General features: G+C 32.2%; 1 protein-coding gene across 4 annotated transcripts in view; it reads right to left on the reverse strand.

Moving 5' to 3' along the window:
- CADM2 (cell adhesion molecule 2) overlaps window positions 1-19293 on the reverse strand; it is a 249974-nt gene that overhangs the window by 115082 nt on the left and 115599 nt on the right. For all 4 annotated transcript variants that reach the window (XM_054700700.1, XM_054700699.1, XM_037525697.2 and 1 more), the window contains 3 exons: window positions 18332-18484; window positions 16080-16217; window positions 9734-9904 (listed from right to left, as the gene is read on the reverse strand). In XM_054700700.1, coding sequence (XP_054556675.1) covers window positions 9734-9904; window positions 16080-16217; window positions 18332-18371 — 349 coding nt within the window. In that variant the 5' untranslated portion in view covers window positions 18372-18484. The remainder of the gene's footprint in view (window positions 1-9733; window positions 9905-16079; window positions 16218-18331; window positions 18485-19293) is intronic.

Below are 19293 nucleotides of genomic sequence, written 5' to 3' on the forward strand. Positions count from 1 at the left end.
TTGGCCTGAGATTGAAGAACTAGTGCTGCAGTAGCTGGGGATTGCTTCATAGTGCTGACGCTTAACCCTTTGTGCCACCAGGGAGGCCCCTTCTTGTCTCATTTTCATCAGTCACGTTATTATATCTATAAGGCAGCTCATTGAACACTGCTAGGAGAAAATTATCTTAGTGAAATATCAGTAAACTTCCAGAAATAATGCCTTTAAGCTGGCATAGAATTCCTATACTTATTCAGTTATCTCAGTCAAGGAAAATATAAGTAAAAATTGTAGTTGTCTCAAAAACAAATTTAATTTTAAGCCTTTAATTTACAGGATTTCTTCAACATGTTTATATTAATAATTGAAACCCCCAGGTGAACATAGTTTTCTGTATTATTTAATTTGTAATAAATCAACAAGATTGGAGGATTTTATAGGAATGGCCAACTGCACAATGAATAATAGGATAATGATTTTATAAAATAATATTTAATTATGTATATATTAAGGTATTAATCTTTTTACTAACCCTTTTATTCACATGTGAGAAAACAAATACTACATAATTCATAATTCAAGTCTTTTATTTCACACCTTTCCCAGGTTACATATTAAGAATTCATTTCTTTTCCTTTTTTTTTATTTCTTAAGTGCTTAAGCAGATTTTCTACCTGGTTTTAATTTTTTTTTTCATTTTCAATATAATTCAAAGGATTGTGATTATTTTTAGTTACAATTTACTTAAATAGTAATCCCATATGTTTTGGATATAATGCCTCCATTTTTCAATATAGGTGCGGATTTGAGCTACATTTCAATCTGTTCTACTTTGTAGCAAAATAGAGTGACACTTTTGCTTCCTTACTTCGTGGATATGTATGATATTCTGTTTTTCAATAGCCTATTACATGCACTGTATCAAAACAATTAAAAATAGCAAAAAAAGGGGGTGGTTAGTGAAAATCCATTATTACTGCTATCGTTTATACTTGCTTTGTCCTACAAGTTAAACTGAGATATTTTTGTAAACTAACAATTCTAACTGTTTTACATTGTGTTCAAATAAGTAAACTTTAACATTTTATGTACTAAACATAAATATATAATAATATATGTATGATACATGAATAAATGTTAATACATATTTATAGACATATGAAGGACAGGAAATAGTAAACGAGAAGGTCTATATGATGTCATAACACAGAACATATACTACTATTATAAAACACTAATTTGTAAGAATTTTTTTGACATGGCTGCTTCATCTATCACATTTTGAAAAAGATCCAATATTTTAAACTATTTGGCTGTGTCTTCATATCTTAACAAAGTATCTAATATGTTGCCAAAGTTCTTTACATGCTGATTGAATAAACTAATGAGTCATTTCCTATTTCTCTCAAAATACAAGCAAATGAGAAGGATTTACACAAACATAAAAGAGTATGTATTCATTCATCCACAAAAATGTTTAGTACTTACTAGCAAATAAGCAAAACATAAAGAAACTTTAAAAGCACACTTCCCCTTTATGACTTTTGAAGAAAAAATTTAAAAATCAGGAAAAAATTCCTAGAATCCATATTTAAAATTATTAAAATCTTAAAAAATTTTCTTAAGTATTTTCTATTTTACCTATTTGCCAAAGTCTGGGGCTCATTTTGAACAGAGTATAATTTCATTAAGAGATAGATTAATGAAAAAAATTATTCAAAATTTCAAAAGCTTTATCAGCTTTGGAGTTAAGACACCTCCAGTTCTATTGGAGTGATTCAGGATTTGAATCAATGAAGAAATATCGAACCAGTGGAATGGATTTTCTATAACCTAAGTAAAGATGTTTAAGAGAGAAAACAGTTTGTGATTGTTATTATTAAACCACGTACTAGACAATATTGAAAGCATAAGTTGTTAAAGTGTTTCATGTCACAGTGTCAGGGTTTCAACAGGATTTACCCAACATCGAGGTCTTTTATTTGATGAATAAAAGCATTAAATCAAAAGTTTTACCAATAAAATAAAACCATCTTAGCCATTTGGTAACCAAAGAAATACAAGAGGAATTTAAGGTTATAAAAAGTAACATCTAATCCATTATGAATAATGGCTAAATTGCTAAGTAAGAGAAACAAACATGAATTTCTAATATTGTCTAACTCTATCATTCCTGTATTATATATTTCAGTAAACAAAGATGGTTTATACCTTAAAGCAGCAGTCATTTGCATTGCTCATGGTATTAAGCAGATCTTTGTTTGAAAGGAAAATGTTATATTGATAATGTTATTGTTCACATAAAATGTTTCCTATCAGTTCTACCAAATGATTCATCAAACAAACATTTATATAGATCTTAAACCCAGAAATGTGTTACTAATACACACATCTATCCAATCTGTCACTTGAATTTTAATATTATAACATCATAACATTATATATCTTAATGTTCCTGTAACATCTATAGCTCAGGTATGGTTTCCAAAATTGGTGTAACTGAGTACTCAGGTGTAAGCTCATCAGAACAGATGTTACCTTAATCTTGTTCACTGGTTTATCTTTGCTCCTTGAATAGCTCCTGGGCCTCAATTCAATGCTTGTTGAATAAATGAATGTGTACTAGTTTATCACAGTAAACACTTTCATATAATAAACACTATATACTTGACTGAATATTTGGTAAATAATACTCATTTTGTAAATGCTTTATATGCATTTGCTAATCAAGTTGTTTCAATGTGCACTGAAGGTAGGTTGAACTGTTGGTCATCTCATAAGAAAATGAAGCTAAGACCAATGAGTAGCTCCCTCCAGTTTATACAAACATAAGTCATTCTATACAGGTTGATCCTCCCTGATCTTAACCACACCTCAACAGATCTGTGTTTCCTTTTTTTTTCTTTTTAGACTACACTAGGGACTGGTATTTTCTGTCATCAATTTTGTGTTCACTATTGTCCCTCAAAATCAACTCTTTTTCCCTCTGCCTGATTTGTAACAGGTCCCAAGACCTGCCTTGGGTCTAAATGATCTGCAAATTTTAAAACCTATCTAGTAAGTTTACTCATTCTGTACATAACCAAAGTATCAGCCAGTAAGCCAGTCTGTTTCTCCCCCATGCATTCCCCACTTTGTAACTGTCTCACTTCTTCATCTCCATATATTTTTCCTCTTTGACAAAGGAAAATACTATTTTAAAATATATTCCCTTGACTCATTTATTACAATATATCCTTATCAACATATTCCTTTCATCAATAAAACCTCACAAATATCCCCACAGACAATTTTATCAAGGGAAATTTGGAAAGTCTTACATATTTTGCAAATGAAAGAGTTGTGACTTTTTAATCTAAAGCAACCTTATAAACACGGCAAGTGTAACGTGCATTATCTGTAAAAATGAGTGCTGAGAACATTACATAGATTTATATTTTCAAAATCTTGAATAGCAGGCTAATGAGTTTGAACATAATGCTTGTGGTAATAAGAAAATATTTTGTGTTTGTAAGCAAGTAAGAATCAGACTCAGAATCAAGTTTTAGGAAGATATTTGTCAGTGTGTAAAACTGAATAGATAAGAGAGAACTTAGAAGCAAAATGTCTCTAAGTCATAAAGTTGAGTCACAAGGTATATATAAAAGAGAATAAAAAACAATAAAGATATGCATAATAAATACAATAACATTTGTGTTTATATTCTAATTTATAAATTTCTACCCTTGTGGGATCTCAAGTAGAGGGTACACATTAGATTACCTTATTTAATGCAAATGTAAATTTTGCTAAGTGGCAGAGATTACTTCATGAATCTAACCTGTATATACTTAATGATTTTTGTAAAATATTTTGGGATCTATTAAAAATTCTTTCAAAACAACCCCAGTTATAATGGTGGCATTTTGCTAGTCAAAAGAATAGTTTATTTCAATTTCTGAAAATTTAACCTTTCCTGATTCCTTTTATATTCTGTGCCTTTGGACCATAGATAATTTGTGGTAAACAAGATAATCAGAATTTTGCAAATGAGATGCCAAATAACTGAGATGTGTTATTTGAAAATGCTATCTGTGACATTTGCCTTTTTGTCTAATAAATATATAGCCTGGAAAATGTTATCAAATGCTTTCTATAATAAATAGAAAATTAGTGAGAGCATAGTTCATATAACTAACACAAGCCATCACAGAAGAAGCTAATGTAGAACTAGAGAGGTGTAGTGGTTTGTGTTGGAGGATTGTGTAGGGGGAAACAATTACTTTTATAAGTGAAAAAGGGTTAACAACGAACACTACATTCAATGAAGTCTCTACCTGCTTGTGAAAGTATTTCTGTTCTATATCCAGTATATCTTAGTCAAAATGAAGATATAAACAAAAATAGTGTAAGTCTTCAGAGTCTTCTGTATTCAATCTCTTCTACTATGATTATAATCAGTTAGAGGAGGGGGTATTATTCTATATTGGAATAAGTAGAAGTAAACAGAAAACTAATTATGTGCACTAGATGGTCCAAAAAGTAGCAAATGTATACAGTCCAGAATTTAGTCTCTCTAGGCACAAATTAATTCTGTTTAAAAGAGAGCAAAACAAGGAAGGGATCTCTTTAGGGACACATGTTTTTTAAGCTAAGTAAAGAATGGATTGTGTTATTCATTTGCATCTTAACTAGAACAAGAAGAAGTCTCAAGAAAGTAAAAGTCATTACCATAAAATGACCATTTAAACCCTTATTCAGATATAACAGATGAATCCAGACTTTATGTTATTTTAAAGGTATATAATGCATTTATTTTCAGCCATAATTAATCTAAGTGATCACATTACCCACACAATTTTAACACTGCAGTTTCCTTCCTTTCTTCCTTCTTTTCCTCTCAATTTCCCTCTCCCGTACTCTTTTTTTTAATTTTTATTTTATATATTTTTTACATCATTGTTCATTTTTGTAGAATGTATGCATTTTCATCTTGGCAATCATTCCCTGCTCCCTCATTCTTTTCTTTTTTGCTCATAACATGGATTTTCATCCATGGTATATTTAACCACATATTGTTTTAAATGTTTTATGATGTACTTATGTAAATAGTTTTATAGAAAAGCATGGTGCTGTCACAAAACAGTAACCGTATATTAATGATAATGCATGATTTCACAATGAATTATATATGTCTACTGCACAGCACGCGTACACACACACACACACACACTTAAAATTTGGGTATTGTTTTATCCATGTTAGCAGCAGCACTATGCCACAGTATTAAACTACTTCTCAGAAGACTAATTACTCTGAAAGATTTCACTAATCTGTCTCTGTTGTTTTTCATCTTCAATAAAGTTGATTTTTTATGTAATTTTGTCAATGTCACATACAGAAAACAAATGTTTAGTTATTTTCATCTTTTCTATGTTTGTGCATAGTTCTTTCTGTTAGTACAGATACATTATTTCTACTGAGAATAAAATAAAACCTGACTTATATAATCTGTTCTCCTAAAAATTAAATCAGACAAAAAGTTATTGTTTCTAAGAGTACTGTGTACAAACAGGAAGATGGATGAGAATTTCCATGTATATATGAAAGAGTGCTTTTTTTTTTTTACTGTCAGTTGCAAAATATGCTGTTACCTATATTGTTATATTTCTTGGTATTTGCAGTTTGCAATGAAGTCTACTTTACATTTTGCTACTTTTCCAGTTTAAAAAAAAAAAAAACTCTTCTATCATAGTGGCAGTAAAATTTATGATTAATATTTCATAAAGAAAAGAATATTGCTGCAATATATTTTATAGGCTGAGTTCCTCTGAATGGTATATCAGAGGGTTACAGTGTTAAAACATCTACCCCTAGAAATATAATTCCTCCTACTATTTTTTTTTATGATGTTTTGGGCACTATATTCTCAAACCTTATGTCTCATCAAACTTTCTTTTTCATAATATCACAGGATGAGGATGTTTATTTCAGGTGTAGTCATAAGATTTTATGATTGCAAAGGTATATACTTACTGTTGTAATTCATCACAGAAGACAATGGTAATTCTTTTGTGTTGGGATTCCAAAATTCTAAATGTTTTTCTATTTAGGCCAGTTGTGTTTATTCATGATAGAAACATTGTAAAACAATGAGGAAATCCAAAATTTATGTTTCATACATTCTATACTAATCCCTTCCTTTTATTTCATTTTCCAATTCTTTCTATTTTCCTCCACTTGCATCTATGGAAATTTCAACATCCAGAATATAAGTCATGTGCATTGATGTGGAACCATGATCTGCTGTTTCCGGGAGCAATCACTGAGATGCTTCAGTCATTATTTTTAGGTATTTATGAAGACCAGCCCCAATTTGCTTAATTTGCTCTAAATTTGATGTATACTGCTGCTACTTGTTTCTCCACTACTTGTTTTATCTCTGGGGAATGTTCTCTATCCCTAAAGGAACAATCAGCATTATCATCAGTTAGTTTTAATTAACTTAACATATTTGAATGATGGTATGCTAGATGCTAGGAAAAATACTTTAAATAGATCTGTCTTTGCCTTCTAGCTACTTACATATTAACCATGATAGAATGAGTTGTTATTTTTAATTGGACAGTAATATAAAATTTTTCATGTAAAACTTCCTGAAAAATTAGCCAATTTAATTGTCTTCCTCCATGAAGTTTGCTTATAACACACATTGAAATGTGTGTTATATATGATCTAAAAATATCCAGAAAGGGCCTGCCTGGTGGTGCAAGGGGTTGGGCACATCACTGTGAAGCTATCCGAAGCCTCTGCAGCACAACTTTGATCCCCGGCCGGCCAGCAAGCTACCCACATGGCACAGCAGACCTCTCCTGTCTCGCCCTGCTGCTCCCCTTGGCAGTGTATTTCAATTAATCTGCCTGTTCTGTTTTCCACTCTGGTGAATCCTCTCACCCCTGCAACTTTGGTCTGTACCCCAGTTCTTGTATGCATAAATAAATAAATATTTTTAAAAAGTTTTAAAAAAATCCAGAAAATAGAAGAGTCCCATTCTGGATTCCCAAGAAGATGAAATGCCTTTGGCAGCTAATAACTGATAATGACAGCTATGCTGAAATATTCTCAACAAACAAAAACACTCTCTAGAATTCTAAACAATAATCTGATAAAGTCACTCTGTTACTGCGGTGTGGAATAAGACAAAGGCAAGTCTATTCCAGGACAGGTGTGAAACAAGAGAGACCAGTATACTCAGCAGCCAAAACAATTAGCATTATTCACTACTGCAGCTTCATAATAGCAAATGTAGTGCTGTTTTAATATTTGTGCTTTCTAGGTAAAAGCTACCAACATAGACATCATTGGATTGCCACCAATCCTGATATCATCTAATCCAGAAATCTCTTTAAAATATTTGGGAAAGCACATTCTATAACAAGTTTCTCCTAACTTGCTTACTTATACGCAGGGATTCACCTGGCATGGTTTCTCCTTCAAAAAACTAAATAAGCCTGGGCCTCCCCGGTGGCACAGCCGTTAGCGCTGGGTTGGGAAGCTGCCCGTAGACTCTGCAGCGCCAATTTGATCCCCGGCCACTGGCAAGGGTCCCACATGGCACGCAGACCTCTCCTGCCGCCCGCTGCTCCCCTCAGCAGTGTATTTGGTCAGTCTGCCTGTTCTGTTCTCCGCTCTGGCTCTGGTGAATTCTCTCACCCTCATGCGCTTCTGACTGTACCCAGTGCTTGTATAAATAAAGAAATAAATCTTTAAAAAAAAAAAAACTAAATAAGCCTAATTTTGCAGTACTAATGATAGGTTTCTGGTGACCTTTGGATGGTGATTCCAACTTTCCTTATGAATTAATTTCTATTATATTTTGAAAATTACAGTTAAATTAGTAATCAAATATTTTTAAATAGTTTTGCTTGAATCTGTATGTAAGTGAAAAAAATTTAAGTTAAGACTATTGGTTTGGGCTCTCTCAACATGTCAAATTATATAACATTCCATGTTTTGAAAGACATATTGATGAAATATCAATAAGAAGAAATAGAAAAGGGAAGGTACTGGAGACTGCATGTTAGTGCCCCCTCCTTTCTTCACATGTTGAAACCTAATCCTCAGTGATAGTTTTAGAAAGTTGGACTTTTGGAAAGTCAATTAGGATTAGTGCCCTTACAAACAAAATCCCAGAGAGCTCCCTTAGGCCATGTAACCATGTGTGGACATGGAGAAAAGACGTCCATTCATCCATCCATCCATGAGCCAAGACATAGGCTTTCACCAGACATTGAATGTACCTGCTCTACGTATCTGCAGAGCTATGAAAAACAAATGCCTACAATGAGTCATCCAGCCTTTTTATTATAGCAGTCAGAATTAACTAAAACAAAAGGCAACTGACTTTTATTGAAAGCCATGTACTTGACTTGAGTTGTGTAATTTGTACTAACTGGAATTACTTTTCTAGTTTATAGTCAAAGCTCAAAGAGTATCAGTAATGGTCCCAAACTCTCAATGTAGATAAATATTGAAATTTGGAAATAATTTCTGTTTTGGCTCTAATCTAATCTAATAATCAGCTTCAATGAAAACATGAGAATACCCAGATAAGAGATTTTTAAAATTATAAAAATTTAAGTAATAAATTAAAAATAATTAAAACATATGAACAATAATTTAAAATCATAATTATATTGCTCTCTTACATAATCTTATGCCCCAAATAATGTCTGTTATATAGCAGGCACTAAATAAGTTCTCATGGGATAAATTAATGAGAACATAATAAAATGAGACACATGAAGAAGAACAGTACTTAGAGTTAACTTTTTGGGATTTAATTAATTTTGCATCATGCACAAAATCTAAATTTAAGCTATACCTATATCGCAGACAATGAAAACAAACAAATACTTTCCTATAATTGAAGTTGTTCTGCTCTTTTCTGTTTTATCTTAATATGTTTCAGTTAATTCATTTTCATTTTGATAATTAATTCCAGATTACCTACTATACTTCAAGGACCTGGTTACCTATTAAAAAATGCCATTATTACAAGTCCACCATTGAAAGTTATGTGAGCTTGGCCAAGTGACTAAATCAACATAATTTTCAGTGTCTTTACCTGCAAATTGTGACTAAGGAGAGAAATTCCTCATCAGGCTATTGTTCTGACACTGTAACATGCAATCACACGAGAATAAGGTAATTCTAGCAAAGCATTTAACACTGCCCCTTGTCTATAGAAGTTATCCAATTAACATGATTTTATCATTTATAAATGATGAGGTTGGTTTAGAAAACAATGGATACATCCCTGCATTAATATAGACTTGGTATATCTCATTTAGAAGATTAAAAAAAATAGATTAACCTTAAAAGCACAGATGGGAAGCCACCTCTACATGTAAAAATATACAATAATAGTCTTCAAAGGCCTTCTCAGATTCCCAGACATCAAAGATTCTGCCAAAATTACCACTCTTTCACCATCACCAGCATGCATATAAATACATCAAATCTCTGACTTGAAGGTAATTAGGCATTTTAACCTTATGATATTGCCTGTATTATTTTTTCCGCCGTGTAGATGATATTCAGGCAAGGACTACTTTCTTTTGAAGGTGATCAATATTAATAAACGCAGTTTTAGTTCTTTGTTTAAGATTTGGCTCCATATTTGATGTAACCTCAGGTAATTTTGAAATTATTTTAAATGTAGAGGAAGGGATTGGGAGAGGAGATACAGGGCGAGGGAGTAGCGTTTACTTACAGTGAATTTCTAGCACCTGCATCGCCACCTGAGGGGTGGCATTGAGGGATTCATGGTCTACTTTGCAGATGACTGCCACGCCGTCATCGCTGCGGTCCACTCGGAAATCCAGCGTGCTGCTGACGGTGAACGTCTTGCGATTTGCATCTTCTTCTTTTAAATATTTTACATCTGAAAATAAAATGTAGCCTCTAAAATTATCTGACATTCTCTTTCAAAATGTAACAGGTTTTATTTACTTTCGACACATACTGGAAGCACCTCACAATTTTTATCAATTATTAATTAAATATTAATTTAACATTTAATTTATTTGTATTTGAGCAAGTAACAATTTGACTGAGTCTAAAAACCTTTCAAAAGTTATATATAGAAGTATAAAAAAAATCAGGGCACAATGTCTTTATTCCCTTAGTGCAAGAGGATTTTTACATTCTATTTGAAAAATCTGGTCATTTTACAATACTAGTCTCCCTTCTTAAGATTTAAGTTTTGCTAAAAGATAATTTTAATTCTCAACCACAAATATGGCTGCGAAGAGCAAATTCACAATTACCTGGTTATGTCAAAAGAAAGTACAATGTGCATGAACTATGATTTATAACATGAAAAAAGTAAGATGAACATTTAAACCACTAAAGATGAGAAGGTTGTCATCTTTGGTAAAGAAAAGGACAATGATCTGAATAGCTTGAAATTTTAAATATATATATTTGCAGTGAAATTTACATGGAGATAAATGCTTTTCACTTGGATGAGGATTCTATTTCAGCATGAATGAGAATACATTTCTCAAGATGTGAATTCTCTTATCAATATTTAAACTTATTGTGCATGATTCAGATTTAGCATTAAATAGTACACTTAGGGATTATTTGTTCCCTGTAGAAAAGAGGTTTAATAACATTTTCACTTAATTTGAAAATTTTCAAGTCTAAAGTAGCTGATAAAGAGAGCAATTTTAGTGGATTAGAAATCAAAATGATAGGCTAGGTTAAGATATCATTATAACAAGAGCTTCAATAGAGTTGAGGATAAAAACTATTTCATTTTCTTAAACTTTCACTTCAAATGAACAATGATATTTTCAGAAAAGAATCCCTTTGCATAAAACACATAAAGTATTTGATTTTACTGTGCATTAAATTATTTATTTTAAAAACATTTAAAAATATGTTATTGCAAGCTGACCATAGAATTGAGGCTTGCAGCAAAAGGGGGTGGGTTGGGAGGGAAGGACACAGGGGATTAGAGTAAATACATATCTTAGTAAAAGAACAAAGTGATAAGCCATAGTAGTCAAGAAAATGGAAAAAAACAAACAAACAAAATAATAGATCTGCACCGGGAAGAATAAAAATTATTTATTTATGTTTACTGCATCTAGTTCCCAACTTTTGGTCATTGATCTCCAGCTTTTGTGTTCTCATATATTCAGAGATTAGACTAACGACATCCCCACTTATTCAGGAGAATGATAAGATGATTTACAAAAGAGAACCACTACATAGAAAAATGATGGCCTATTGACAACTACCCCTAAATTATACACATCAACATGGAGTAAATCTACTTACTGGAATGAAAGAAATACTTTAACTGACTATTATTTTAATTAATTCAAAACAAACATTACAAATGGCTGATATATGAAACACTGTCCTGGATTCTGAGTACGAAAATCATAAAGAACTAAAAAAACTAAGAATGTCTCTAGAGAAAAGGGAGATATGAGGAAGAGAAAGACTTGAAGAAAAAAGAAAAAAATGGTAAAAAGAAGAAAGAGAGAATCAAACAAAAATTCTAAATTATCCTTTCTTTTATGAATGTGAATTATATTGAACCTTGTGAATATCCTAGTGGGTAATTAGAATTTTAAGATGATATGTTGCTCAGAAAACAAGATAACCTGTTGAAAGATAATCAACAAAACTATGGTAGTACATGGTACAGAGAAACATTGTAACATATTCCGGAAGCTAATTTTCAACACAGATGTTTTACTGATGCAAATGATTCATTTTCACAATAGAGATGAGAGACAGGTTGATTTTTCTTACATGTGCTGAATGCTACAGGATTCCACAAAATAAATTGTTGATGACTAGAAAATTGCATCATCATAGATGTTTCAAGGGAGTAACACTTGCCTACTGCTTATAGAGCTCTCAGAAATGAATATTTTTATTTCCTTCTGAGTTTACTATAGTGCATGGCCTTGAAAAAAATTCCTCTTTTATCATCTTTTGGGCCTGAACTAAAACTTTTTAAGGAAAGCATAGAAAAAACCTTTCCATCTTTACTGGAAAAAAGAAGCAATATAATCTACACAAATATAGTGACTACCCAGTCATCAGGCTGAGAGTCAGGTAATACTTTCTATATTTTTTCAATTAAATGATGTAATCTTTTTGATTCAGCCTAATGCACATAATATAAAACCTTCTTAGAAGAGGTTACAAGTGAAAGTTCATACCTTTGGTTAATGGCACTAAGGTTCACTAAACTTTCTCTTAAAAAATGCGAAGAGGTTATTTTAAGGTTCTCCTGACCATTGCCAAGTGAAAGAAACCAAGTGATAGAAGCATGAGAGCACCTACTTAAAAACATAAAGGTTATTCTCTGGGTATAAACAGTTCACTGATTGACGGGCTCGTAAGTTAGTGGGCCTATACAATAACTTGTTGGTCCCATAAAGACCAGTCTCCTCTTACTTATTTTCCAATATGAAATCTTGGCGATGGGGAATTAAAGGAGAAATATGATTTTACTGAGATTATTTTATAGTAGTACAGAGTTGGGTCATAAAGTTTGAAGTGTATTCTTTGTCTGTTATTAGATACCCATTATTCTTATATTGTCTTTCCTCATGGAGTAGACAATTCTCAAAGTGATTCTTCATTTTTTTAAAATTCATATTTCTTTTTCTTATTCCACCTGGATTTTTGCGCATTATCATCTCTGAGGTCACAGATTCAATGTTCATTTTGTACTATTCTACTTCCAGTTTTCTTCAGAATTTTTAATCTCCTCTATTAGTTTTTTTTACATTCTGCATCTCTATTATTTTCTTTTTTTAGGCTTAAGTTTTAATATTCTGTTGTTAATTTTATTTCTCAGGACATATATTCATTTTTCTGCACTTTCTTAGATATTTTTAAATAGCTTTCCTATGTTTTCTTTCTTTTCAATGAATATCTTTTTCATGGCAATTTTGAACTCTGTATCTGATAGGAAGAAATTATGTACCATGGCTTGTGGTTGGGTTCTAGAGATCTGTTCTCTCAGTTCCCAAGGGGTCAAGTTTTCATTTGTTGCAATTTTTTCCTTCTTCCCATTATTTTTATATATATATATAAATATATAGAGAGGTATATATTGAGGTATATATATGAGATATATATCTCATATATATACTTCATATATATATATATATATATATATATATATATATATATATAGCACTTTTCCAGTTTTCCGGTAGATGGTGCTGTGTGACAGAGAGAACAATTCTTTATCGGGGCTTTTTTTGGGTAGGGAAGGTCCCTATAGGGGCCCATTGCTAGTAAACTTAGTGAATATGGGTATGGCTTGTGCCTGTGTTACTGCTGCTAGCCCCCCTCTCTGAATTTCAGGCTCAGCTCTCTGCAGATTGTGGGCTGAGCTTTTAGTGGTCCCTGGCATATTTAAGTGTGACTTCACTGTATCTCCTCAGCACCCATATTGGCCTTTCCTTAGGGGAAGTAGGTGGGGGCAGTCACATCTTTCTGAGCTTTGTCTTCCTCACTGTCTTCCTGGCATGAGGCCCTGTTTACCTGGCTCACTCCAACACCTGTGTCCATAAATCTAATCTTCCATGATTAGATTCACAACAAGCAGTTTTGCCCTGCAGTTTTAGCGCAGAAGCTTCTCTTCCATACATACTTTTGTTTCCCCAGACTTGAGTTTCTTCGGTGTAACCTTTGTTGTACACATCAGCAATGCGCCCTGATGTCCAAGAGGCACCCCTTTTGCCCCACAGGAAGGGATTCTCCAGGTCCAGGGCACATCTGGATTTCTCCCAGTCATTCTCTTTGCAGGGGAGTATGGAGCTTCCACTAATGCCATCTTCCCTGAGTCTTTTCTCCCAAAATTTCTTAAACATTTCCACGTCAAGGTTCTTGTTTTCTCCATTTGGATCTTAACTCAAGCCCCATAGAATGTTGAGTAATTGGGAGTCATTGCAATACTAATAATTTATTACTAATTAAAATTGATTAGCCTTCTTTCAAATTGCTGTCTTTTTATCTGAGCATATGGGATCCTATGCCTCTGAATCACATACAGTGTTGTAAACTAATTTTACCTCAATTAAAAATACTTAATAAAATAATAAGAGTACAAAGTAATGTTACAGTAAAGATAGTAGAATGGCTAATGGGAAGTCATATTTGATCTCTGAAAAGGCAAAGTAATGCATGATATGGAGGGGATATTGTCTTCAGTGAGAAGGGATTTTAAAGTGAACTCTAACTTAACATACTCAGAGGTCAGCAGCAGTAACAAATGCGCCATGAGTATAGAGCACTGCATTTAACATATATGCATATATACTTGTAAAACTTAACTTTATACCATTTAGGAAGTTCACCATCTGGTTGTAAATACAAACTATACAAACATGCAAAAGAAAAGCTATCTACAAATAGCTATGTAGATAAATGTAATTATAGTGATAATAAATGTTCTATCAATGACCACACATTGGAGAGCACAGGAAAAACAGGATATTTTACTACTTGTGAATAGAGCATGAAACCACATCCATGCTGATTGCGTATATGATTTTGCCTTAATTTTTGTTTTGGTATTGATTCAGATGATTTTAAAATATGGTTTATAATATCAAAGTTTTTATGTTTTTATATATAGCTGAATATTCCACCCTACGTAATGTATGACTAAATTTGTTTGGCATTCAAAGCATGTGCTACGTTTGTCAAAATAATAAGACATTTTATAAAAATATGAGTATATTAAGGGTTTCTCATAGACTATAATATTAAAAAACAGTCAATCAATATTAATGAAATACATAATTTGTTAGTCTCTGACTTCCTTGATGATACAAGAGAAACAAGCACTTGAATCTCAGGTAAAATGCTAAGAAATTGAGAGGAACTAATTAACCAGCTAACTAAGTAATTACATCAGAATTAAGGAGTGGATTCATGTAAAAACACATTGAAGAGGAATACTTAAAAGAGCATCACACAGAAGGACATATGTGATGTATAAGAATTCACTGCCTGGTGCATCCTTTCAGGCCACAAGAAAGTATATTTTAAACTTATCCTTTAGGTTAGAGCTATACATCAGGTGTGCTTAAGCGGAAAATGTGGCTGGAAGAGATCCTTGTCATAGAAAGATAAGTCTGGAAACTATATAGAGGGTCCATTTAGGAAAGATCCTACCAATCCTAACATGCCCCAAAAAATATAACCTAAAGGCAGAATTAGAATGGATATTACTAAATCCTGGCAAGATATAAGCCCAGGTTATATAGTGAAAGTTTAATTTAGAATATCAAAATGACTAAGTTGTGTCTTGTGGGTTTATATTTCTCCAAATTTTGTTCAATAAAATATACTTACATGAAGTTCTGAAATAAAGGTAGTGATTGGGGATAAATTACAGACAAATTCCTGTTTCCAGGACAATATAAACTAAGAACAATTAAAATAGAAATGAGAATTCCCCTTTAAAAGAATGTGTGAGTGGTGTGTGTGTGTGTGTGTGTGTGTGTTGCATTCGATGCATGAAATAACAGAATGATGCATAAATTTAAAATTTTATGTACTTTTACAGATAAATGTTTTTACCCCTTGTTGAGAACATTAGGAATTTAATTTACTGATGTTTAGCCATTTTTATCTCAGAACATTGTAATTCCAGAAACCAGCCAGTTGAAGAAATAATTCAGAGCTTCTCTTTCTATAGCTTAAAATATCTTTAATGTATACTACAGATTATATATTATAGATAAGTTTTGAAGTGAAATCTAACATGCAGTATACACTATTGTTAAGTGTACAAATCTAAGTATTTTTCATATATTAATTCATTTCTAGTCTATCCCGTGAAGTATATATTATTTTTAGATCTATGTTGCATAGGAGAAAATAGAACTCACAGAGATTATACCATTAAAATTTCAGAAACTAAGAAGTGGGTAAATCTGTTTGAAATTACACATAAACAAGGTGACTGTGAATTGAAAAATAAAATGTCAAATGCCCCATATTTAAGATGTCATAATGGTTTCAACACATTGTTTTGATTTGTGGATATTTTTCCATTTTTTTACCTTTAATTTCCTTATCATTTTTGAACCATCTTATATCAGCTGCAGGTTTACTGCCAGATGTTTTACAAGTAAGCTGCATCAAGTCTCCCTCCATGACTGGTGATGAAAACCCGCTAATTTGAGGCTTCTCTGGAACACCTGAAATTTAAGCAAATGTATGAAGCAACCATGATTCTCAATGGTAAATTTATTCTTATGACTATTACTTTCACAAACAATACTAAACTAGGTGATTAACTGATAATAAATATAATAAAAAATAATTAACTACTACATAATAATAAACTGTTTAAGATACGTTTGTATCCAGAGAAAATTTAAAATGCATTTTGTTCAAAGTACTTGTCTAAATTAAACTTACCCCCAGAAATATACTTGAAAATCTAAAAAACAACAACTAACTATATTTTAAGATTTGCCAGGGGTTTAAGAAGGTAGATTGTTTGCTGGAAGGAAGAAGTCCACAAAGCACATTTTCTTGTTCTAGCAAATTATAAATTTAAGAAAAATGATACTTTTTATTCCTGATTTTACAATTCCTAAAGCGTAAAAATATGCATCTTACCTCCTGTGTACTTTGTTCAAGAAAAGGCATTTTGGAATAAAAGATTCTTCAATAATTGCAACTATACTAATTTTTTTAATTCAGATTAAGTAAAGAATGTCTCTAGATGTTGTTTCTATTAGAAATGCAATTGTAGTTTTGAGGAGCATGATAAGTATTATTTTTAATGCTAACCACTTATTATCCTTTCTAATCCAAATCATCAATAAATAAACAGATAAGTAATATGCAGAGACAGTACATTGGAAATTTAAATACTAGAAAATTACACATTTCTTGGGCAATAATATTTTGTTGTCATGGTAGAGAGTTATTAAAATGTCTTCAAAATTTTGCAGTAATAAGTATAGACTGAAAGTTCCTTGATTACACTATTTAATTCAGTTTGAAAAGAATAAAAAGCAAGAATATTGGAAAATACTAATGAAAGAAATATAAATTAAGCCAAGAACAAAATCAACAAAGATGAATGGCAGATCAACCTACTGTGAATTACTGGCTAGGTGTTTCGTTTTATTTTCTGTTCAACTTCACTCATTTTACTTCTTTAAAAAAAATTATGTCACACCATCACTAGTAAATTGAAATCAGCCAGCTGCCTATTTTTGGATTCTCAATGTGACTCTCCACAGAACAATACATTAACCTTAGGCAGCTGTTATCCTGAAATACTCCATTTTAGTGGGTATATTGTGTTCTTAATGGCAAATTTTTGAAGATTTTTATAAAATAGTCCCAGTGGGACTTGTGAAGAAACATATTTCATATCCTATGCACAAAACCAATTCACTAGCTGGATTAACTTTAATAGTCCCACCCCAAAGAACAGCAGCATGCATTAGTTCCCTTAAATGCAATGTTATGCTTTTATCTATCAAAAAAGGAAGGCAAGCCAGGGGCAAAAAAAGAATATGAAAAAAAATCAATCTTTAAATTCCTCTAACTTGTTCAGTACACAGGTGTGTTTCAATGAACTGCAGCAATTTCAGCTGATTGGGCTACTGACGTCTGTGGAATCACAGAGAGCTGTGAGCTGCAACTTTATTTCCTCAGAATATCTATGAATGTATTGCTTTTTGTGTCACTTTAACCTTTGGGAAAATGGCCCAATATTTAGAGAATAAAAGCATAAAGAAGGTACAAGCTGCATACACAAGTGACATTATGTATTTCATTTAGGAGTCTAGCAAACTACAGAGTTTAAAGGCAAGAAGACAGAAATGTCAGGGTCATTTAAATGGCACTAACATGCACACAGGGGTCATATTTAAAAGCCACAAGATTTTAGAGAAGGCTCCCATCAGGTGACTGATATAAAATGGAGGAGCACCCTATAGACTTATTGAAATCATTATGTTCATTATCCTATCACTTTTTATGAAAAGACCACCAGATGTAAAATATATAGATGATTTGATTTAGTTGAGAAACAAGAAATCTGCCGGCTAAGAAACAAGAGTTGTGTGATCTTGGGCAGTAATACAAAACTTTATACTCCCCTTTGTCTATTTATAAAATGGGGAAAGCAGGTGATGTTTTAAATACCTTTTGTGATAACATAAGAGAACGAAATAAACTACATCAATTAAGCTGATTCTCAAAATGTGTATTTGTTAGTGAATCATGTTGTGGTAGCAAATGCATCTTTCTGGGTTGTGATTACATAGTGTTAGTTCCTTGCACTTACCCAGAACAGTAAGATAGGCTTTGGAAGTTTTGACAGGCATTGTAAATAAAGAACAGGTGTATTGTCCTTCATCAGAAAGAGATACATCGCTGACGCTGATACTCAATTCATGCCAGGAAGCTCGAACCAGTTCAATTCTATTGTCCCTTAAAGCTGAAAGAGAAAATATTGAAAATGCAAATACTACCATTAGAAAAAGTCAACATTATTAGACAACAAATTTTTAACACAACACAATAAGCACTTTCTTTTGCCATATGTCTAAATCTTATTTCCTGAAATAGTTGAAAGGATGGTTTAAATATATTGAAGTATTTTATCAGGTGTGTTTAAATCAAAGTAGAATTAAATCATCCTTAATGTTTTCAAAAATAACTTTTTAATTAAATGATTACATTAAGTACAAAACTGGATGAGGTAGGTGTTTATGTTGATAAAAATGTCTGTTCTACACAAAGTTTTTCATGAGATGCTAGTGCCAAAAAAAACTACAAAAATATTTCACTTCTATAGACAGATAAATTGGGTAAGCTATGACTGCTATATTTCTTCCAAGAAAGGAACAATAAATATTAGCAAAGTCAAGGTTTTCTGCAGAAGAGAAACCTGTTGAACTTCATTTAAAGCAGGGCTGACATTCAGCTGAAAAGCACCTGGGAGGTACCAGGTATTAAAATTTTCTTTTATTAAATTTTCTACTGTACTGTGTTAAATAGTTATAATACAGTAACACATTCTTTGGTTCAAACCACAGTACCCTTGTTTTCACAGAAGATCGCTCCAAGTCTTGCTGATTCATAGTCTTTCTTACTCATTTTGAAGAAAGCCAAAAGTTTAAATATCATTATATACCACACTGAGTACAGATACAAACTGGAATTAAGCAAGAAGCAACTGAAAGAATACTTTGAAAGGCTGAAAGAGGAAGGAACACTGGCTAGAGACCTGAGGTCCTGAGTACG

Source organism: Talpa occidentalis, unplaced genomic scaffold (genome assembly GCF_014898055.3).
Source record: "Talpa occidentalis isolate TD23 unplaced genomic scaffold, MPIMG_talOcc4v2.1 talOcc4.4, whole genome shotgun sequence".
Taxonomy (NCBI): Eukaryota; Metazoa; Chordata; class Mammalia; order Eulipotyphla; family Talpidae; genus Talpa; species Talpa occidentalis.